The sequence below is a fragment of the Arvicanthis niloticus genome, chromosome 19, assembly GCF_011762505.2.
Source record: "Arvicanthis niloticus isolate mArvNil1 chromosome 19, mArvNil1.pat.X, whole genome shotgun sequence".
NCBI lineage: Eukaryota > Metazoa > Chordata > Mammalia > Rodentia > Muridae > Arvicanthis > Arvicanthis niloticus.
Window position 1 is genome coordinate 52,600,879 of NC_047676.1, and position 24,925 is coordinate 52,625,803.

At 37.3% G+C, this 24,925-nt stretch overlaps 1 protein-coding gene across 1 annotated transcript; it reads right to left on the reverse strand.

Annotated features, from left to right (window-relative positions):
- Positions 1 to 779: 779 nt before the first annotated feature.
- Positions 780 to 24,666, reverse strand: LOC117723988 (UDP-glucuronosyltransferase 3A2-like). Its single transcript, XM_034523605.2, has 7 exons — positions 24,393 to 24,666; positions 20,737 to 20,835; positions 16,612 to 16,726; positions 10,855 to 11,386; positions 6,973 to 7,204; positions 5,729 to 5,948; positions 780 to 3,393 (listed from the first exon to the last, which is right to left on the reverse strand). The coding sequence occupies exons 1-7, from the start codon at positions 24,484 to 24,486 to the stop codon at positions 3,117 to 3,119; spliced, it is 1,569 nt and encodes a 522-aa protein (XP_034379496.1). The 5' UTR covers positions 24,487 to 24,666; the 3' UTR covers positions 780 to 3,116.
- Between the last annotated feature and the right edge of the window lie 259 nt (positions 24,667 to 24,925).

Sequence of the window (24,925 nt, forward strand, 5' to 3'; positions counted from 1 at the left end):
TGGCCAAGGACAAAGAAGTAGGCTTCAGGCAGGAATCTGATATTAGACTAGAACAACAATGTAGTTCAGGTAGGAATTTAAATATTAGGCTAGAACAAAGAAGTAATTTCAGACATGAATCTAAATTTTAGTCTAGAACAAGGAAATAGGATTCAGACATGAAAATGACCTTTGACTAGGATAGGGAAATAGGCTCAGATACTTTGGTCATCCTGGTAAGCCTTTAGAAACAGTGATCACGAGAGTGTTCATGTAATTGTGTTTAATGCCATGTTTTTTCTTTGACTATTTGTGTTTATTGTCTTGCTTGTTCCTCGGCTGTTTGCATCTATTGTATTGCTAGACTCTCAACCTAGATCTGACCTTAATACATGCATGTAATCAAAATGGTATAAAAGCATATAAGATAGGGAGTTCAAGGGAGGGGAAATGGGGAAAAGGGATGACACCTGTATTGTAAATAAATAAAATATCCAATTAAAAAAAATTCAGTCAGAGTCCTTCCATCTGGATGAAGTTGGGGCCTGCATGTAGAGATAAATGTTCTTTGCTTTTGCATATTATTTGAGTATGGGGTATTATTATTCAGTGATTTGTGGACCCTAGCATATATAAACACCATTTCTTTTTATCCCATCTCCTTTCCTCTCATCCTTTATCTCCTGCTGCCTCATCCCCATCACTATATATATTAGTAATTTTATCTGTCTATGTAAAAATCTGTCACCCAAATTTTACAAAATATGGCATTTATTCTTTCTGAGTATAAGACTCACCAGTGCCAGCCACTAAAATGGAACTGCAGTGATGTAATTCCATTCTACTTTGTGGCTGAATTACATTCTATACCACATTTTCTTTATCCAATAACCTATTAACAGATGCCTAAAATGACTGCATAAAATTCTTAGTCATGAAAGAACTTCAAACTAGAACCACAACCACATCACGATTTTTTCTCACACCAGTCAGAACAAATATCACTACGAAGCAGAAAACAATAAAATGTTGTTGAGAATGTGGGGAGAGAAATCTGTGCACTGATAGTCCAGAATAACAATCTCTAACTATATTTTCATACATTTACAACAATATATTTTATTGCCAAGAGATCTGCCTTTGTGTTTGTTTGTTGGTTGTGAGATGTTATCATATAGCTCAAGTGGGCAATCAACTCAGATAAACTCCTTAAAAATGGTGAGATTAGAGGCAAAGACTACCGTACCTCCCATATATATGATCTATATGTTATATGTTTTAGTTATTTTTCACTTATGATTTCTATTGTGTTAGCATGATATGTGTGCTTAGATGTGTGGATGCCACACAGCATGTGTGTGGTTGAAACGACAGTTTTGTGAAGATGATTTTCACCTTGCACAGGCATAGGTTTCTATGCTTGAAATTAAGTTGTCTGGCTTGCAAAGAAAATGTCTTACCCACTGAAGTATCTCGGTGGTTTCAAAACAAGTCATTTTACTTTCAAAGTGATGTAATGCACTACCACATATATTTTCTGTGTTGTTCCAGCAGATTTGGCACTCTGGACCATTTTCCTTCTGCCTGTGGCCTCATGATCATCTTACTTACCTAATATCAGTCTTCAAATCATACATTTAAAAGGTACCGTGAGTCTTTCCATGGCACATAGTACTTGGAGACCAGTTCATGGTTACCAAATGTGCTAGAAAATGTACAGGTGTAAATAGGGTTACAAAATCCCATGTAACTATCTAGAAGCGCCTATCTTTATTATACCAAATTGTGAGTTCTTAGTGATACTTTAAATTGAAGTACACTTGCACTTGGATACTATTCTTCCCATATTGCCATTTCTGAGTCTCTCTTTAAAAACTAAAGAAAACAACCCTTGGTGTTATCAAAGTATTAACAAATTTGTTTGCTCAATCCTATGCAAGGAATTCTCAAAGACTCATGCACACAAATGTGAAACACATGCAGTAAATCACAAGGTCTTCTGAATGTGCGTTAGCCTTTAACTGAGAATATAACACTCAAAATATTTTTAGCCATTAATTGTATTAGTTTTTCATGCTTTTCATTGTCATTATAATTCTGGTGAGAAGATGAAGACCACTCATTTTGGTGTGTATTTGATTTCATGGATCAGCCTATTTTGTTCATTTTCACATGTTTTGTGAATAAAACAATGGCAGACCTGTGGGTAGTGTGAACTGTGATGTGTGAAGCTTCTTCACAACGCACGATATCCACCCAGTGCAGAGGAACCACTATATGACTCTCTAACTTATAGTTCTTTTTCAGAATAATAGTAAAGTATATGAAGCATAGGTGTTCACTATTCATGGAACATCAATTCATAGAATCTTAGAAAATGTGAAAAGATATACTTACTGCTTCACTGGCATTGTTTTATTTAACAATACTGAAACTCGTTCTACATATATTTATAAAGCTCTGGCTTCTTCTACTTTAAATACACATATTATTCCAATGAACAAATAGACAACAGGTTTGTTCCTTTTTAAATTTCTTAACATTTGGAAATAAATCTTATATACTGGGAACATTTTTAAAGTATTTTCTTTCAATATTTCAGTTGCATATCATTTATTCTGATTTTTAAAAACAGTAATTATTATATTTTTCTACTTCATATCTTCTTAGATCAATTCATTTACAGTATAGTCTGAGAATGATTGTTGTCTCTCCCTATGGAAACAGTGGAGAATGGCAAAGCAGTTGTTCTGAGCTCTGAATAGTATTTATAGGAAAAGAGAAGAACAAGCAAAAACAATTTGCTAAATATGTCTTTTAAATCCCAAGTGATAAAAGGAGTAAATTGAGGAAGAACATGTCTAGCTACAGGTAGGACCAACCAATTGAATCAATGTGTTCAGGATAAATGGGAGGAAGAACAGATGTTGCAAATGGTTTATATCTAAGTAGGGTAGAAGGTCATAGGAAGAAAACAACAAGCAAAGAGGTCGAAAGTAGTGAGGTACCAACTCAGCTGCATCAGTAGAATATGGAGGCAGAGAATGCTGGAGTTGTTCTGTGCTGAGATACGGAAGGCCTCTGAAGAGCCACAGACCTCCTATTCCCGCACCAGAGCCAAGCCCAGCATTTCACCATTATGTCTGCTTGACCTTTCTTGATCCACTCAGATACCTGGCCACAGCACCAAGAACCTTCAAACAAAGCCATAAGGTGCCCAGTATGATCCCTAGCAGAAAGAGGAAGACATCCAGAAGATACTGCTCATGCCATGGTTGCTGGAAAACATGTGGCTTGAGATGTGCTGCACCCCCTGTCAGCAAGATGTGATCTATCCAGCCCACAAGCCTCTGGGCAGGGGTCAGTGGCTGGGACTGCCTGATAATCTTGGAAGCCATTGCTGCAGACTTGTACCTGTGAACATAGACAGAGAGAAGGTGTTACCAATTTCCGTACCAGTATTTAGATATTAAATCATAAACACACATATACAAACATATATAAGTTTCTCTATTTCTCTCTCTTACTATTATCTCTCTCTGTCTCTCTGTATCTCTGTCTGTATCTCTCTCACACAAACACATACACATTTCTAGTGTGTATTCATAGGTCAACTCTAAACAAAATAAACATTGTTAATCAAGTCCATCTGAAAGTTCCCATGCCTCAGTAGATGACCTCCACAAAACCCATGTACATGTGGATAGTTGACTGCCATTGGTTAGAGAGTAATTTAATAAATAAATAAATAAATAAATAAATAAATAATAAATAAATAAATGGAAGCAAAGATTTTACAATGAGAAATGAAGTTGAGATGGTGCTGTTTGAGAGATTACATGGAAGAGTTGGAGGAGAGAGTAAGGTATGGATTTGGTCAAAATACACTACAAATAAACAAAAAAATCAAGAATAGGTACAAAACCATTTTTAAAGTTCAATGTGAAAGAAAAACTAACAGAATGATTATAAGTCATTTGTGAAGGGAAAATATTTAGATGGAGAAATACAATAATCACTGGAGAAAGGGAACTGTATGTGAGAGGGCGGGGGAGGGGAACTTAGTGGGGAGATCAGATGTAGGAATATAAAGGAAGAGAAAGCCAGGAGGGTAAACCAAAACAACTGATGGAAACAGATGCAGAGACCCACAGCCAAACATTAGACCAGGCTCAGGGAGTCTTGTAGAATAGTTGGGGGAAGGATTGAAGGACCCTGAGAAAATAGGGACTCCATGAGAAGATCAACAGAGTCAAAGAACCTAGACTCTTGGGGGCTCCCAGAGACTGAACCACCAATCAAAGAGTATATACTGACTAAACCTAGCCCCACACAGTACCACCAACACATATGTAGCAGATGTGTGGGTTGCTCTTCATTCAGATCTCCCAAAATTGGAGAGGGAACTGTCCATGACTCTGTTGCCTGCTTGTGGACTCTGTTCCCCTAACATGGCTGCCTTGTCTGGACTCATCAAGAAGGATGTGCCTAGTCCTGCAATAACTTTATTGCCAGGGTTGATAAGGGGGGTAGGTGTGCTAGGGTGGGTTGATAAAGGGGGAGATCCCAATTTTCAGAGGAGAAGTGAGTTGGGAGGGGAAGGGGCTATGTCAGAAGTAAACTGGAAGTAGGGGAGTGGGATCAGGATGTAAAATGAATGGATAAATAAATTAATGGGAAGAAATTTCTTAGCTGTTACATTTGCTTGACTCTAGGACCTTCAATGTTGGTTGCTTCTTGGATTTCTGGAAAGAGGATTGAATAGAAAAGAGGCAGCAGAGGCTGAGAAAGTGAATTGGGTTCCCAGAGTGAGGAGAAGGCAGTTATTACAGAAGATATTGTTAAGGGACTGTTGAGTCAGTAAACAGAATTGAGCTGAGTAGATAGTCTAGAACGGTTATAGTTTGGAGCTGCTAGTACAGGGAAAACTGAGAGAAAAGACTGTTTAAGCAGAAGGAAATGAAGGAAGAACAGCTGGTTAGAAGAAACCTATGAAAGGGCTGGACTGGAAACTAGGAGGAAGGCTGGGAGGGAGTTAAGAGAAGTGGTCACAGTTGGTAGCAAAGGAAAAAACACATTTTACATCCTATAGCATGGAAAAAAGGATCATATTGAATATTATGAAGAAACATAAGAGATGTATATCTGATTTAAGCTATTAGGACATTGAAACCTGAATTTTTTTCTGTTGGGTTGTTAAGTCACTGTGCTGAATGGGTGAGAGCTGTGTGGGTCTCCAAGCTCCTGGTTCTGCCCAGCTTGTGCATATATGTGAAATTTTCCTTTATAAAAGACCTGAACTGAAACCTAAAAACAAAATAGAACTCATAGACACTGCTTCTTCTTGGTGTGTGCTTTCTATGTACTAGTTTATGAAAGACACTAACGATAAAGGTAAGGGAGATATTTCAAATTGTCAAAGAGAAAGACCTCAGGGAGAACAGCCACAATAACACGCACATGTCCTCTCCTGTTTCAACTGGAATTCTACTATAGGTAACCAAAATATAAGAGGTCATAAAGATACTGTGTAGATAGAAAACCATCAAGCAACTGTAGGCAGAAACATCTTTTAGCACCTCACCTAAAATTAAGATTAATAACAAAGGAAAAGCTAGAACTTCAAGTCTCACACATGTATTAAAACAGAGATCACAAAATTCTGGTTCCACTAGAACACAGACTACACAAGTCCATGTGTCAGGCTTCCATTCAGCCTAAGGGACCACAACCCCAGAGAGCGGCATACCTCTTGTCTTCTATGACTTCTTTCATTGTGAGTGCAAACGTCTCTGCCTTGAGTGTCTGTATCTGAACAGAAACACCAATTTTCTTTGCTTCTACTCGGACCATGTTTTCAGGTTGGTCAGCAAAAAATGGAATGCCCACCATGGGGACTCCATGCTGGATGGCCTCGTTTACACTGTTCATCCCCCCATGGGTGACAAACAGACGAATGCTAGGATGAGCTGGTGCAAAGGAGAAAGATAGTCCCAGATGTCACTATGAAAGCTTCAGATATCAGGTAAAGCAGCAGATTCAAGAAATAATCATGTGCTTTGGAAAATGAACATACTGATTTTGTTTTGAAATTTTTGATGTCTCAAGATATGATGTCTAACCTTCCCTCTGAAGAGAAATCAATGCCTTACTTCAATACAAAGACATACAGCTACAAGGAGAGTGATAAGCCAGGCATGTTTCCTGTCCTCCTATTCACCCTCGTCTCTTCTGCTGATACTTTTCTCTGTACTTTTCTCACCTCTGCCTTCTCTTGATTCTGCTCTTTTATAAAACTTATAAAACTTATATTCTGTGAGCTATCTCCTTTACTTCAAGAAAAGTTTACAAAGGGAGATAGTAGATCAGACACTACTAAATGTGTAGATCTTGTCTGTTGCTTCATCTTGAAAGCAATCAAACATTTCTTATGATCATATAGAAATTATCACAAAATCTACCTATATTTCCTGGAAAGGGAGCCTTTTTCCCATTTCCTCATGCCCCCAACATTAACATAAGTGTCTGATTTTTCAGCCCGTAGGTGACAAACCAAGATGTGTCTACATGCTTACATCCATATTTGTGTTTTTAAATTGCTGACATGTTCTCACAGCATTGTAAGAACAGAGGCAACAAAAACTGCCAGTTGTCCCAGACCATAGTTTTAGTTCACATATTGTCCAAGATGCAGTTATATTAATCCTATTCAATGTTAGGTACTGTTATATCAAGGCAGCATTACTGATCATATCTAATCAGGGACTGAAGACCTGTCTGATTTGGAAAGAATAAGGTAGTTACTGCTATACCAGTCTAGAGTACAGCCTGATCCCTCCAAGAATTCTGGCTGCTATGCCTGACTCCTGAAGATAAATCTTTTTCTATAAGCAGCCTTCTCTTCTGCTAGTCCAAGCATTCAGACATCAGATATCAAGTAAGTCTCAAAAGCATTTGAATGAAAGTAAAGTAACAGGTCTAGGAGGAGCTTACCCAGAAGGTCAGTCTGTGGAAGCCAATCCATGATTTTGACATTTGGGGCCAATCTGACATCTTTGGGCCAAAGAGAACTCTTACATGTCCATAGCACCCCTTGAGGGAGGTGAGCAAAGGCACTGTTCATCTCCTTAATAACTTCCTTGGTCAGATACTTGCTAACTATGGAGCCGAGGGCAACAAGGACAAAACCTGAGTCTCCAAACTGAGTGATAAAATTTTCCAAGTCCTAGAGGAATCAAAGAGTGAAGAAGGCAAAGACAGTGTAAAATGCCAAGGCAGCAAGAACTTGAAAGCAGGCTGGGTACTGAACAAACTCATACTTCAGTTGCTCATGTTCGTATGACACAATCCCTCACAGGCCCTGTGCAGCTGTGTCTTGTGCTGTGTTCGTGTTTACTGCCTCTATTAGCAGCCATCTCTTCACCATGGGCTCTTATGAATTGTGTAGCCTGTGGTTTTACTGACAGAGGTCTATTTCCAAAATTTCCCAGATTATTTTGAGTCACAGTCTTAGGTCCAGTACTCAGACTCAGTCACTGAGTTTGGTGATGATGGGTCTCCAAAAAGTCACACAGAAACAAATAATTTGAGGGGAGGTGGCTTTAGGAAATTCTGTTACCTGAGAAATCAGTGCCTCCATATTGTACCATGAGTTTACTCTTTGAGTTGGCTCTCAAAGAGCTCCCTATGTCCTCAAACTCCCCGTATTAATATTGTCAGTGCCTGAATTTTCAGCCTTTATCTAACAATATACAAACATATACATATATACGTTTATACATACACTCATATGTAAGATTTTATTTGAGTAACTGACTCCTGTTGTTTAAAGTATAGACTTGATAGTAACCTAATTGTTAAGAGGAATTCTATGTTTAACAACATGAGGCCTCTCCAACTTGGTTTTTTTTGGACATCAATTTTATTATTTTATAATTATGCTAAAAATATACAATGGAATATACAAAATTTCTTCACCAGCTTTATTCTATACTTTCTTGTCATCTGGTTTTATTCTTTGACTGTGGTTACAGAGTAATGGTAGACTGATAGAATTGGCTGAGAAGTATTCTTCCCTGTACAACTGCCTCGAATATTTATAGAGGAAGTGTCATCAATTCTTAAGTGTTTCACATCACTTGCCACTTAATCTATGTTATATTAGAGTTTTTCATGAACAATTTTGTTTTGCTTTTCCCACATAATATAATCTCACAATTTCAGATTTTCTATCTGTCCAAGAGCCAGTTTTGTCAAGAGATATCCATAGGAATTGTCCATTTATGTAGGTCACGTAATTTGATGATACACCATGTAATCTTTATCATTTTAAATGATAATGGGTAATTTTTCACTTTTTGATTTAATTATTTGATTGTCTTTCTTATTTATTTTCACAATGACTCTAGCGAGTTGCCAGCATATTCTTCTCTTTTGCTCTGTTTATTCTAAATTTTTGACTATTCATTTTGTCAATCATCCTTGCTGTGATTTTTCAGACTCCTTTCTCCTAAAATCCTGTTTGGTTCGATCTTCATTATCTACTTCCATATAGGAAAGGGTTACAGTATGAATCTCATGGATTGTTTGAGAGTGTTTTTATATTTTTATAGTTTGTTGATTTCTTTATCATCCCACATTATAGGAGATTTTTGCATTAATTCAACATTTTGAAATTTACTGAAAATTTTTTTATCTTGCTACGTTCTAATGCCCAAACCAAGGATGTGGTTTTGTACAATAAAAAAGATAATATGCCCTGTTCTTGTTGGAAAAAATACTTGAGCTGGAGATACGGCTCAGCAACTAAGAGAACTTGCTGTTCTTCCAGAGGACCACAGCTCAGTACACAGCATGTATGTAGCAGGTTACAGTCCTATGTAACTTTAGCTTCAGGGGATCTCATGCCCTCTTCTGGTCTCTTCTGTTCCCAGGCACACATATGTCTGGTACACAGATATACATGCAGGAAAAATACTCAGACACATAAAATGAGTTTTTAAATAAATTTAAAAAATGCTCTATATTTCTAATAGTTCTGAATCGTTTAGAGTGTTATTGAGGATGATAATGGGTATAGATAGTCTTCTAATTGTACAACTGTAGAATTAAAGTCTTAAGTTATTATCTATTTCTTCTTTAAATCCCTTACATTTTCCTTCATATTTTTATTTCATATTAGGTGCATATATGGTATATTTCTTACATCTTCTCTGTGAATTAACTTTTCACATATTTTAAATAATGTAATTGTAAAGTTTGATAAACACAAAATTTCAAATCGTTATATACAGTATTTAATCTTCCATGAAAGTTTCAGTACAAAGTCTGCTTCTTATATTGACAACCACAATTATCTATTTTTCTTCTAGCATGATTCTTAAAGAAACAAGTGGTCAAATACTCTAAATAGTCAATTTCATACTGCTTTATCAGGCAACCCTTCAAAGCATTTCTCTCCACTCTTCTCTTTGACAACTATTTCATCTCCCTGTGTGCCAATATCTGATTCACCAGTCTACAAGATGAGGAATCTGTCAATCTGGATCTCTAAATGTAAATGAACCTTCTACTACTTGGAGATTAAGTCAGGGAACCCAGATAATGACTGTCTCACTTCCACATTTATATACTGCACCCCTACTCCACCAATTTGGGTTTTCAGAAGATTTTATCCAAACCCACAGCTGAAAACTCCTTCCAGCAATTAAAAAAAAAAAAAACATCATTCAGAGATCACTCCCCAAACACTTCTCACACAGTGTAAGCAAAGATGGGTGTTGGGGTCCACATAAGTTACACCTTTAATCATGTCCTTAGGTCTTGTCTCTCTGATCTCTATACTTCTAAGTCATACTCTTAAGTCACACACCTTTAATCTCACACACCTTTAATCTCACGCACCTTTAATCTCAAGGTATCTAAACCAAGATTATCAGAGTGTGCTCAGCTGTTGTAGGCTATTGTAATCCAAGTCTCATGTCAGGGTATATGGCTCAAGATGGCTGCAAAGCTGATAGCCGCTTTCTGCTAAAAGTCGGCCCCCAACAGATGGGGACTGTGGTATCCAGAAGAACCAAAAAAAATCTGTACCCTCTCTGCTTTTAGATGAAAATAGGAGGAACATCAACTTTATTCACCTTTATCACTTCAGCATCTCCCCATCACTGTATAAAAACACAGGTGATCATTCTACCCAGCAAGGGACAGGGGATTATAGAAGATAATGTCTACAAAATAACAACCACACAGTGACAGGTAACAAGCAATCAAAATCTAGTAGCTCTCTGTACTTTTAAATTTTCTGTGGTGGTGATTTTGAGTCTGCATTGATCATGCAAACCAGATGGCAGCTTTAATGGTTTACAGTAGCTGAATGAAGTATAAAGGGCTCAACGGACTGGAGACACAGAATAACAGGCATAGTTCTTGTTGCCACTCATGCTAAGTTCTGTCTAGGTACATGTCTTCTGAAAGGGGTACATGTTTGATCATGAAAAGCCTGCCCCCTAAACAAATATGAAATGTGCAGACATTTGATGTGTGTGTGTGTGTGTGTGTATGTGTGTATGTGTGTGTGTGTGTGTGTGTACAATCAAAGTTCAATTGGAAATATTAACACATACTAAAGGATTTAATCTACCAAATCCAGGACTACAGATGGACAAAAGAAACTCATACCTCTTATCATATAACCAGGTGTTCTACCTCAGCATTGGGCATTCTAACACTGTACATTTACAACCCTAAAAATATAGGCTGCAAATACTTCCCTTACCTTAAGGCACTTCCTTTCAGGACATCTCTGCCAAGTTGACAACCCCGACCACTACTGAAGGTCTCTGAATGAAATATAAATTGAGAGCTAATACTCACTTGGGGTATTGGCTGCACAGGTTTGTCCAGTAAGCCTCCCACATAGACCGTGTTGGGAAACAGAGGACGAGCAAAATCCAAGGCAAAGTCAGAGTTGACAAACAATAGTTCAGCTTTCAGTAGAAGGTCAGACAAAACTGGCTGAGAACCTTCTGCAAAATGCTCCTGGATAGTACTGTCATATTGAGAAAGTATTTCCCTTTGCTTCATGGAAAAATCAAAGAACATAAGAAAGTTCTTCACTCGGCCCCAGAAGTCCATTTGGTCAGTTAGACCAGAGCCATACACTGGAACATAGGACAAGGGGCTTGGTAACCCAACGTCCATAAAGCTAAATTGCCCGGGATAAAAAGACACAAATCGTTTCCCAAGCTTTTCAGCAACCAGTAAAGAACAGAAATCTAATGAATTAAGAAGTACTAGGTCAAAGTTCTCATTTTGTAAGAACTCCATGATGTCCTTTCTGCTTAATAAGTGACTGCATAAGTTGCCAAAGTTTCGATAAACCTTTACAATTGTTTGATGTCCGAACCTGTAATAAACAAACAAACAAATAAATGGAAAAATATTTTGAGATTTTTTCATATTCTCTAGAATGATGTTATACTCAATGAAAATATTCTGCAGCTAGACAAATACATAACTATAACTCCAACACTCTGGAAATGGAGACAGGAGGATCAAGTGTGTAAGGTCACTCTAACATTGCGACATTGAGGCCAGCAGTGCCTGAACTAGATAAAATGGTGACTCACTTAGAGAAAAATGATTTCTAATATGTTTTATGAAAAGAGGTTATGTAGCCTGAATTTTTTTCTTTTATTCTATTTAAAGATAGACAATCATTTGTATTACTTCCTATATAAGCATTATTGCTTTTATAAAATAAGGTATATTTTTATTAGAAGCAAAGCAGACACACAGAAAGTTGTTCTACAGGTTCTTCCCTCTTACAGGGAGATATTTATTTCTTCACTTCTTAGTAATCTTTGCTCATCGGGGGCAATTCTAGAGAATTCTAGGTGACAATGTAGCATCACTCTTCCATCTCAACCACAGATCTTCAAGAAAAACTTCAGCTTTAATCATTCTGGTGGAGGTGTTGCTGCTTCCCAAAATGAACCCAGTTCCATCACATTTCCACTAAGGATATAATACCCATTCATCATCAATATGAGTTTGATCCCTTTTGTCTTGGAAACCATCACTGATTATAGTACATCTCCGAGGATTGGTCACTATATGCAGGTGTATAATGCTGTTTAACTCAGGTTATATAATGAGTTTTTAAGTCACTGTATTGTTTTCCTGCCAATCTGCATAAGTAGCATAATTACAGCTCTTCTAATCCTCAATAATAAAGTTATTTCTTTTAATCATCTGTATATCAGCTTGGATATTTTGTCCCATAAAGAGAGCATCCCAATGATAATATTGAAACTAGGCTAAATATGTTTCAACTTTCAGCCTAGAACTTAAACAATTAGAAAAAACAAAGTATATACCTAATGATTTTTGTCTGTTGTATGTGAAATCTAAATTTAAATTTGTGTGTATGTGTGTGAGAGTGTGCGTGTGTATGTGTGTATGTGAGTGTGTGTGTGTATAAGTATGTGTGTGTGTGCGATGTTTGCCTTCTTAAGTCATGAAATTAGAAAGGAGGCAGTGAAATGGTGGGAAAGACATCAAGAGAGATGCAGGTGTCATGAAAAAGAACTGTGGAGTAAGAAAGCAAGGTACTACTAAGGATAATCACACACACAAACACACACACACACACACACACACATATCGAAACATGTTACTTTGCATGCCAGCTTAAAATACTAATGGAAAATATATGTGTGATTGGAAGCTTACTATTAGAATTTCTAACTCTTATTGGCCCAAAGTTTCACTGAAGATTGTGCTAAATTTTAGTCATCTTAATGATAACTCCTACCAGTAACCCTTTTCAGGAACCCTTTCAAGTCAATACTTACAAGATAGATAAGAAACCTGGTAAGATGAGCTAATGTACCATGTCAATATGTATCAAAAGATCCACAAAATGATAGTCCAGGAGCATCTTTGCTCACTTTCAGACTCAACTTCAATTCACAGTACATCTGCTTTGTAATCAAGAATTCATCTCTCAGAGATTTGGTGCTCAATACAACTGTGTAGATGACACTTAAGAGGACTCCTTAGTAGGAAGTCATTATCAGAGCTCCTCCTGTATAGTTAAAGGAGTTCTCACTGGACTTTGAGTTGGTGTCTATGGCAGGCACTAGGGAAACATCGCCTATTCTTTCTAATCTCTTTACACTGCCAGGCAAACTTGCTTTCAACATTGTTTATCATGATGCCACCAGCCAAGCTGACTGTTGTTGATGTTATGTGCCAAAACTTCCACAACTGTGACCCAAATCAAATTCTTTTCAGTCTAAAGCCACCCAAATTCAGTTATTCTGTTATACTAATAGAATGTAGGGCAACACAAGGCATAATTCTCTAAAATTATTGCCAGTATTCCAGTTAAATTTTTTATGTAATAATTGCCAAATAAATGTAGTATGTGCTGGATAAATTTCTTTAAAATACACGGTTTAAAGAAAATCAATTAGAAAATTCCAAGAAGATTCTGTTCTCAGCAACTTGACTGTATCGCACTTGCAACTTGAATCATTCCTCAAGAGTTTGTGCTTGAAAAGAGGATATATATATATATATATATATATATATATATATATATATATATAGTGTGTGTGTGTGTGTTGTGTGTTTTAAATGTGTAATACAATAACCCAATTTGAACTACCCCTCAAGAGTCCAAACTTGAAATAAAGTTACAATATATATGTTTAAATATGTATAAATAAAAACCCAATTAGAAAATTAGACTAAGGTGCAATTTGACAATTTTTTTTAAATATATAATGAAAGAAGTATGGTCTTTAAATGTTTGTAAATAAGAACATTTCCCGGAAGAATTATCTATAATCACAACTTGATTTTTAACTTGAATTTTCAAAACTGGATAAGAGAGAGAGATGAATGGAATTAACTAAAAGACACATCTGTACATGTCATACCTGTGGAAGGCAAGGGAGGTTCTGCACATCCCATATAAGGTCTAAGCCTCAGGCTCAGCTGTATAACCTGGTCAATGAGTTTTTAAACATACCTGTGGTTATTGGTTGTAAATTCAACGATGACCAAGCTACAATCTATAGAACCACAGAGGTTAGGTATAGAATAAGGGACTAGTAGGCACAAATAGATCCCCTTAAGAATAGAAAAGTAGAATAGACAGTTCTGTGTGGAAATAGGATGCTGGAGAGTAGGATCAAGTCAGAAGTGAAGAGTGATGATGGAGGGAATATAAGGAGACACAGCTAAGATTAAGGGGGCATTGAGGGGAATCATGGAAACCTAATACAGTAGACTCTTTCTAAAATATACATATATAAAGGCAATCTAATTAAAATTGCCAAATAATGTGGTAGATAGAGTCCTGACTGGCCATCTCTTGTCACAAAATGAGCTTCCAGTACCATAATTGGGTTACATATAAATGATTTGTTAGCCAAAGAGGTTCCAAAAGAATCCTCAAACAACCTAGGCAATTGCTAAAACTGTAGGATGCTCTCAACAAATTGGCAGCAGGCTCTACTGCAGAAGAAAACACCTACACAACTCACTGAACGTGGAGAAATTGATCTGCTGACTATATATAGTCTAAGTTCAAGCATCATTGGTACGGGAACATACCTTGTACACTACCAAAATAGAAATGAGCCAGCCACAAACCCATTGATCTTCTATGCTGTCCTGCCTGAAAAATATGCTAAGAAAATAATAGCACAAAGCTTGTGTGAGTAACCAACCAGTAACTTTAGATTTGACTTTAGACCTTCTTCACTAGATAAAACCCATATACAACATTGTTTGGGTGACAAAGGACTGACTCTAGATATTTTAGAGACCTAAGGTAAGCCAAAAATATTGGTCTAAAAAAACCAAAACAATAAAACATTAGCCAGGAGTATAATGACACCTAATGACGTTCTGCTATACTCATAGATTGGTGCCTTGTTCAGCCATCATCAGAAAGCTTCCCCTTGCAGCAAATAGGAACAAATACAGAGACCCACAGGCAGGGATTATACAGCAGTTAACCCTAAATGGGAAGTCTGCATCAAATCTCTCTCTCTCTCTCTCTCTCTCTCTCTCTCTCTCTCTCTCTCTCTCACTTCAGGGCTCAGAAAACCCTGAGAAAGAGGAGGAAGAAAGAGTGTAAGAGCCAAAGGAGATGAAGAACACCAAGAAAACAAGGCTTTCTAAACATGAGCAAAGCTCATATGAACTCAGAAAGACTGAGGTAGCATGTACAGAGCCTGCATCAGGTCATATGTATACATACATACACACACATACATACATACACATTTACACACACACGCACATGCACACACAAACGCACACGCGTGCGCACACACACACACACACACACAAACACACATATATTAGTAGAATGTTCCTATGGGACTTCTGAATGTAAAAGCTAGTGAGACTTGGGTTTTTATTGAGGCTCTTTTCCTTTGGTTGTTTTTCTTATCTAACTCTGATGTGATAGTTTTGGTTTTATTTTATCATATTTAAATTTCTTATATTTTATTATTAGCCCTTAGAAACCTGTTTGTATTCTAATGAAATACAGAGAGGTAGTGGATCTAGTAGGGAAGTATTGGGAGGAGTAGAGGGAGGGAAAACTTTGATCAGAATATATTATGTGAGAAAAATACTTTCATGTATTCAAGAGAGTTTGAAGTGCAAATTTCTGGTTTCTCTAACAAGTCAGTTGTGTCACATGATGTTTTTCTGGAAGCATATTTATGACAGGATGTTTTGCTGAAGCAGAAATGTAAGAGGGTATATAATGCTCTGCTGGAGCAGATGGTTAAGAGGGGACATAATGTTTAAAAAGAATACAAATAAAACTCCACAAACATGAGAGAATACCCTTGCATTGGTTCGCCTTGCAGTGCTTTGCTGGGTTTTACTGATTTCCCTTGTCTTAACCTCATAGAGAGAAACATGCCAAAGAACTTCTCTTGGTATTCTGGCTGCTTCCTGCCACCTCCTTGAACTCATGCTCATTCCTCAAAGCCTTAAGCTTTCTTATAGGTAAAGCAACTGCTCTTGATTTGCCTTCAGTGTTGGCTGATTGGAGTGGACTACCGCTACTGATTCATGTTCAAAATTGACCCAAAGAACTATTTCTAAACAAGTCTACATTTTCTTATTAACAAACTTTTCCCTATCTTTGATGAGCAGGCTAGAAGGGAGGTTGAAGCATTTAAGAATCCTTATTAAAGTAGGTTTTGAAAATGTTAAGCCTATAGGAGTCACCTCCATTAGTGAACTTACATAAGAAAGTGACAAAGTACTTTGAAGAAGGTGGCTCTTCTTTCTCTGAGTAGAGAAATTAAAGTGACAGGACTGGCACAGATGACAGGAAACTTGTTGACAGGCAACTTGTAGATAATAAGGCCTAAAGGCCCACCTTTCACTTTCTAGAAATTATTCTGTCCCATAGTTTATCTAGCTACAAATCATCTACCATGCACAATTCAAGCACATTCATCCCAATAACCATCAACTCATCCAATCATCAATTCGCTTAAGCTCACTCAAAGCATCATGTATCTATCATATACTCACTTTTAAGTCTTAATTAGCAAAACTTTGGTTCAAAGAATTGAAACACATTACCTGCCATACATTATTTCTTCTCTAAGGAGACGCTGTCTATTATCAAATTTCTTTTGCTGATCTTCAGGCAGATGCCAATTTATAACCTGGTATGATGGTTTTTCCTTTCTAAAATCTAAGAAAGAACCAATTGAGTAAATTTTAAATTTATCATAATATACCATACATTATTAGGGTGATAAAAACAATTATTTTAAATAATGTCACATCTTTGTAAAAATATGATTTTTGTTTTCCAGTGGATTTGCTTTTCTTTGAATCTATTTATTTATATTCTAATCATATTTATTGATATTTTAAAATAATTCAAGGATTTTTATAGAGTCTAGATAATGAAAATTCTGATAATAGCTTTCATTTAAAGACTAAGCTATTATTTTCACTGTACAATAAGAAAACTCAGAATGTAAACATTCTAGATTGATGTAATTCATCAACTTTGTCACCATATTTTGTTAGAGTTTGTTGTTAAATACAAGTGAGTTTGATTGCAGTTCTCTGTGTTGCAAAAAATATTAAAATGAAATACTTGAAGAGTTATTTTGCTTGGTTACTTTTAGTTGCTATGCATTTCATGTTTATGGTTTTTTGTTTGTTTGTTGTTTGTTTTGTGGTAGAGTCATGTTCAGTAGCCCAGTTGGCTTCAACTCACAAACCTATTTCTTGAAGCTGCCAAGCACTTTTAATATAAGCACATGCTAACATAAACAGATTTTGCCTTGTTTGTTTGTTTCAGTAAGTAAAGGGGCTCCACCTTCAGTCAAAATGCCAAATTTAAAAAAAGAAAGGATGGAAGATAGGAAGAAAGGAAGAAAAAAGGAAGGAAAGAAGGAAGGAAGGAAGGAAGGAAGGAAGGGAGGGAGGGAGGGAGGGAGGAAGGAAGGAAGGAAGGAAGGAAGGAAGGAAGGAAAGAAAGAAAGAAAAAAAGGGGGATAAGTCTGCCAATCCCAACTGGCCAGTCTGGCTCGTCCCCCTTATTACTCATGCACAATGAAAAGTCTGAGTCCATTTTGAGGTTTTGTTTCTGAAAATTTCAAGTTATATCGCTCATTTTGCAGAAAAAAAATCCTCAATCCAACCTCTCGCTTGCTATTGATGAGAATTTCAAACCAAGATAAGTAGGCCAAAAGCAGAACTCTCAAGTGATCTTCACTAAAGAGTTTCAGTGATTTGTATTTAAAGACAGACTATAGGGTTGGGAACTTCCTTTCATTTTTCTTGGCTCATGGGACATAGTCCCACCCTAACACAGCATCTCAACTCAGTTATGATTGTAGATTCCTGAAAAATGCCCTTTTCATTCCTATCGATTTCATTTATACAGATTTTTGAAAATGCTATTAAAAGGTTGCATGGAAAAAAAAACTCTCAAAATTGCCATAAGGGTGGTCATTCTTTTTGAGGATGTTGGTAGGCTCCTATAAACTTAGAAAGTCACACACAATTAAAAAGAGAAATAAAGGAAAGACAAAAAAGGAGACTAGGAGAGCGAGATGGAGAACAGTTAAAGGAAGCTAAAGATGATACAGGAGACACACGGAAATCTACGACTTTAGAAGATAATTGTAAAGGAAGAAACGAAAATATCAAAGTGCCACTGAAATGGCTCAGCTGATTCAGGCACTCACTGCCAAGTCTGATGGCCCGAGTTTGATTCCTAGCACTCAGATACTGGAAACTCTTGCAAGTTGTCCCTTAATCTCTACACGTGAGCATGTGTATACACATACTTACAGTCTGTAAACAAATTTGCTGTCAAAATCATGCATAAAACAACTTTTAAATTGTTTAAACAGAGGTGTCATGTATACGTAGATACTGCTGTCCTCAGAAGTCAAGAGTGATCAAACAAAAAGCCCCAGTGCTAATGTGGGAAACATTCCTATGAATTGCCGATTCAGAATCTTATGAACCATTCAAGACAGCATAGGCTGTAGCCATTGCTCTTGAGTGCCCAGCAGAACTAGATAGCAATGCTGCGGTCACCACAGACTTTGGTTGTAGGCAGAGCAAACACAAGTTGGAATTGACTTGAAGCTGCCTCCCTTCTGGCCAGAAAATTCTACACAGGCCAGTAGAGGGCAAAAGTTATCAATGGTTTTACAAAATGGTGGACCTTCCATGTTAATATATTGACCTGCAGGGAAAATGTGCCCAATATGATGGAGGCAATCATCTACCTTCTGCCTGGATTTAAAGCCTGTTGTACAGAGAAAAAATAAGTCCCCAGCATTGTAAAACTCCTTAAAAGTCCATGACTAGGGAGGCCATATTCTATATGGAAGAAATTACTACTTTCATTTCACTAAATGGACAAGTTTTTCAAATCACCTTATAGATATACCCATGTATTATAAGTGTTGCTCTCAGCCTTCATTAAAGAATTTCTTTGTACAGCAAACTACAATAAATGCAAAGAACCATGATTGCTCAGTGTGCTGAGGACAAGTGTTTGTTGAGTGCTCAGCCCTAAAAAGGGCACCTATCTCCATCACTCTCTAAGGGACTCAGATTACATAACACAGGAAGAGATGAAAATTATAAAAGAGCTAGATGGAGGGAAGAAGGGTCACAAAACTCTGTCTCCTGAACATGCCATAACTGCCTTATACTCGACCTCACTACAACTGTGATTGCCTATACTGGACCTGACTTTTAACCAGAATGAGGAATGATTCATGTGACTCTGACTTTGTTGGTGAACTACGGCTGACTGTCTATGGATGCTGGGGGATGGCCATTGTCATCAGTGGTTTGACCCCTAGTGAGCTTCCTACTTTTGATCCTGAGAATCACTCAGAATCAGTTTTTTTTTTTTTTGTTATACACTGACTATCCTGAAACTCAGGAAGTGGAGAAGAAAGACAAGAAAAAATCAATGATATTATTTACTACAAAAGAATTTCGAAACCATCCTGGATGGGTCTACCAATACAATAGATGTAAATAGTCAAGGAACAAACAAGACAATAAACACAAATAGTCAAAGAAAAAGCAAAGCATTAAACCCAATTACACGAACACTCCCTGGATCACTGTTTCTAAGGGCTTATCAGGATGACCAAAGTATCTGAGGCTAATTCCCTGTCATAGTCCAAGGTCATATTCATGTCTGAAGCCTATTCCTTGTTCTAGCCTAAAATTTAGATTCCTGTCTAAAATTACCCCTTTGTTCTAGCCTAATATTTAGGTTCCTGCCTGAAATTTCTTCTTTGTTCTAGCCTAAGATTTAGATTCCTACTGAAAATTACTTCTTCGTTCTAGCCTAATGTCAGATTTCTGCCTGAGACTTATTTCCTTGTCCTTGGCCAATGTCATATTATTGCCAAACATCCCATTTCTTTGTCCTTGTCCTGTGTCAGATTCTTGCCAAGCAGCCCCAAAGGCTCTTAGCCTCTTTTCGTTTTTAATTTCATTAATAAGACTGAGCCTGTATTAGGTCATTCTGAGAAGAATGCCTTCATTACCCATTACGGAATATGCATAATCAAAAGCAATGCACTTCTATCTTAGGTTATTAAGGCTATGTACAGAATCTTACCCATTTTTGGCTTGCCAGCCTGTGATCATCCAAAGATTGGGCAGAATCACCTGAATAGCCCTTGATGGTCTTTCACTGCATTACAACATGAAAGTGTCATGTGTGGGTTCAAAAGGCACAAGGCAAAAGAGAAGAAAGATGCCAGGGAAGGGCAGGTTCATTCTTTCATAAACATCTACCAAGCTGAGAACTAATCCACCTCTAGGAAGACAATGTAATTCCCTTCAAGTGTTTACCCTCATAGGCCAGTCAGAATTTAGTAGACCAGACTCAAATAGATAAAAAATTATTCAACACCATTACATCAAAAACCCTGATTCTAGCACATTAAGGTTTGGGGTACATACTGTAATCATAATCAACCTAAAGCAGGAAGTAAGTAAAATACAGTAGTATATCATATGCAGCCAAGACTACATAGTCTATTCAGATCTATAAAACACACACACACACACATGCACACATTAACATACCATAATTTACCACTCATAAAGCCAAATATAGACATTTTGTCTACCAGTTGTATGCAAAAGCAATCATTTATTATTTAAGTAATTTATTGTAATAATTGATTTCAAAGATACCTGGGTGGTAAACCGATTCATAAAGAAGTTTGGTCACATTGTGGCCACTGTCATGAAGAATTTGTGACACACGGCTCATCGCTATATAATGACTTGCACCTAGAAACAATACATAAAGTTCATTTTTGTGGAGATTAAGGAAAATGGTTCTGATTACCATAAACAGCTGAAATAAAGAAATCCGAACTAAGTGTAAAGGCACAGAATGGCTCAGGATGCCTAGAAAGAAACCAACTACTCCACACCCTCAGTTACATTGTAGGTAATACCAAAACATGAACCCAGAGCTTTAGTCAATCATTCACCAAAGATCTGAAGGGCAGGCCTGGAGATATGGGTCAGCAGTTAAAAGAGCTTCCTGTTCTCATAGTGGACTTGGGTTCAGATTTCAGAATTCACAAATGGCTCACAACGATCTGAAAATCTAGTTCCAGGAGGTCCAACACCTTCTTCTGGCCTCCACAGACTTGCCATGTGCATAACACACAAACATACATTCAGGAAAAACATTCATAAATGTAAAATGAAAAATAAAATCTTTTTTAAAATTTAGACACTCTTCATCCTATGATACATTCATATTTTCAACTGTATCTTTTCAGCACTGCTGTCATTGGGCTCAAAAAACTTACCGTAAGCATGGAAAATGCATCATGATGTGATGGGCATTAACTTTCTCTAGAATTTTATCTTATTCCTGAGGACAGACATGCAGTATGTAAAATATTAGGGAAAGAAATATTTATAGGAATAAAGGTATGGAGCCCCCACTTAAGAAATTTCTCTTCTTGGACTTGAGATTATACCCTTTTGAATAAAGTCATCAAGGATCAATGTGAGGCCTGAACAACCCTGAAGTTATTACAAAAACCATCAGATGCATGAGAAACTTAGGCAACATGAATTCTGCAGTACTCCTGGGCTGGTAAGTAAAGATGACCATTGGGAAAGAACAAGGATCATTAAGTCAATGTCTTCTCATTAGCCACAATTCCCTTAAAACATTTCGAGTCCAGAACTAAAGAAAAGAAAGATAAATTAAGAAAAAGAAAGAAACGAAAATTGTAAAACAAAAGCTGAGAGAATAGGGTGTTTAGGAGCAGGTAGACCTATAATGATTAAATTGGGGCAGAGAAGTCAGGGAAATAGCATGTACCTTCTCAGTGAATCACTCCTTCCATTCACATGTGTGTTGTCTGAACAGCACAGATAGAAGCCACCAGACCCGAGGTATCTTACTCCTGCTCTCATTAGACTGAGAAGAAGGAGTGCTCAGTGAGGCAGCCATTCTAATGGGTGCTCATGAGTAAGAGCTCTTCCAGAGAAACACTGAAAATTTCAAGCTGCACAAACCAAGAAAGTGGGGACAGAAAAAAAAAAGTGAAGTATCAAGAATCTGGGGTCCTTACCATCATTACCTCAGAGACTCTGATCAAAAGCAGCCGGATGAGGCAACTTCTGCACCTGAGACTCATTGCAGAAGAGAGGCAGAGTGATTAAGGGCCAGAGGAACATGGAGTTTGCTCAGGAGTTGTGTCTTCTAGGAATGTCAGAAGCTAAACTCATGAAGTTTTACCAGCAAGACTGCCTAAACATGAGGCAAACAAGGACAGCAAAAAAGACATGCTAAAGTAGATGTGGGAAATCCCAGGAGCCTTCAACCCTAGACAGATAGAGAGACAGGCAGATAGACCAATAGACAGACAGACTGACAGACAGACACATACACACACACACAAACACACACACACACACACACTCAAATTCCAACTAAGAAATGCTGAGAGTAGGATAAATAGTCATCCCTAGGGATGAGCATGCCAAGTGCTTAACCAATAAAAAATGGTTACCACTAAAAACATACATAAAGACTGAGCAGATTATATCAAGTAATATATGTTTATATACATACACTTGTGTACATGTGCTGACTATTAGTAAGAAAACAAGCCCTGGTATTGAAAGAGAACAAGAAGCTGTATTTGCATAGGTTTGGAGAGAGGAAGAGAAAGGGGAAATGGAAAATGAATGTTGCATCAGAATTTTTAACACTAGTGTAAAAACTGCCACTATAAAACTATTCCATAAGAATTTTTTATGCAACATTAGGAAGGTGAGTTGTGCTCCTGCAAAAGATATACCATGCCCTTGACCCTTGTTTTCCTCTAACAAGAACAAAGTAGAAGGCTCAAGCCCATGTCTATAGTCTGTGTTTCTCTCCACCACTGTGGTCCTCAGGCTCCATCCCTGGAAGTGCTCTAAGGATGGCACACTATCATTTGAGAACAGCTGAAATCACCCCTTTATACAGGCAGACTTTTAACATTTGTACTCTATTACCATAGACAAGCAAAAAGTAAGTAACACATGAGCCATAAAATACAGAATTATCAGACACATCCATCTTCAAAAATGTTAAGAAAGTGAGTAAAACACACCAGGGAATGTAGAACCCTCTTGAAGATGTTCACTCATCTTCTCAGTGTTACCTTGGTAGAAAATACTCCTAATATTCACCCCTTAAAAATTTAAGATAACTCTTTGAATGTTCTGCCCCTGCCATTGAGAATGCTCTAGAATCCTAGGGCTTAAGACTTTTACCCCAGTCCTGTATAATGATTACTTCTTCAGCAGCTAAAGGAAAACTTCTACTTTCCATAAAATCATCATGTAGCTGAGATATTAGAAATACAGAAGATGGACCAGTGGAGTTTAACTTACTATTCACTGTTAAATCCAGAATGTCAATCGCTTTACAATAAAATGCCAGATAATTTGACTTTTAGGTAATATCTATTATATGTGAATAATAATGATAGGATAGAAATTAAGCATTTATGGTTCTTTGCAGAAGCTTGAAGGTTAATTTTGCTAAAAAAAATCTTTCGTGGCACAAAGGGATAATACTTTCATCACTTCTGTCATGCTATTACGGTTACATCCTTTCTCACTCTAATTCTTGAGTCACATCCTAGTCAACAATAAATCCAAAAAAATTGACCATTTATAAAATGTTTTCACAAAGTCTATATACAGGTTTACTGTGACCTGTTACCTGTTGGCACTAATATATATTTCTCCAGACATTTATCAGTTATTTATGTACATAAAGCTCCTATTATCATGAGACTCAGACCACACCATGGGACCAGAACATTTGTGGTGTTAAATATAACATATCAGTTCCTGGATAAGATGATTTCCTGGTGACATGCAAACTTTAGTGCCTGGGTGCTTTTAGAGAAAAAGAACACCTTTCAAAACCAAAAATGTTTCTGGATGTTAACTTACCCAGAAAAATCCAGGAATTTTCACTGTTACCTTTGTTGGAAAACTAGGCTAATCCCTTTGACTAAAATGCCTACCAATAACTCACAACTAAAGCCCCAATAGAGAAGCCTATTTTACAAACCCCTACTACCTCCTGCTGCTGCTTCTATGTCACATGAAAACACCATCTACTATTGCTCTCGCCCTTGTGTAGGGTCCCTGCTGATCACCACATTGCACACACTACATAGCTCCTCCCCAGGTTTGGTCTATGCCTAGATAGAAAAATCTCATGCATGGTCAACTAAGTGCCATTTTTATGAAACAAGGTAACCCAGGCATCACAGTATCACAAGACTCTATCTATATTACCAGCAAGAACTTACTCAGTGTAGATATAGTCAGGATTTTTGCAGCCTCCAAGAGAAGAAGATCAAGGAGAAAGAAGCTCACTAGAAGCCAACTCCGATGTGCAGCCATCTGTAGAACACGTGGAGCTCAGGCACAAGCTGCACACCTAGAAAGCTGTGCCCCACTAAGGGACCCTGTAAGCCTCTGTCACAAAGCACTGTGTGTGGCCTTGAAATAGGGTAAAGGGGGAAGAGATTTTATGTTGTTTTTCCAAATGCCCTTTTGCCCTTGTCTCTGCCAATCTCTTTCCAGTGGACACTGTTTCACCCACCTTAACTAGCATTCAAAAAAATGGGCAGAGAGTTGATATTTAACTTGTTCTATAGTCACAGTATTTTTTTTTTGCTGGCTCAAAATAACTCTAAAGTGGGAATGTAAGGACCTTGGGAAATCTGGTCAATGACAGCATCTTAAAGTAGCATGTTCCATGAACATTTTACATGCCTATTCACAAGCTTAGAAGACACTGCCTCTGTCACTCCCCTATCTGTATCCTATTGCCATTTCT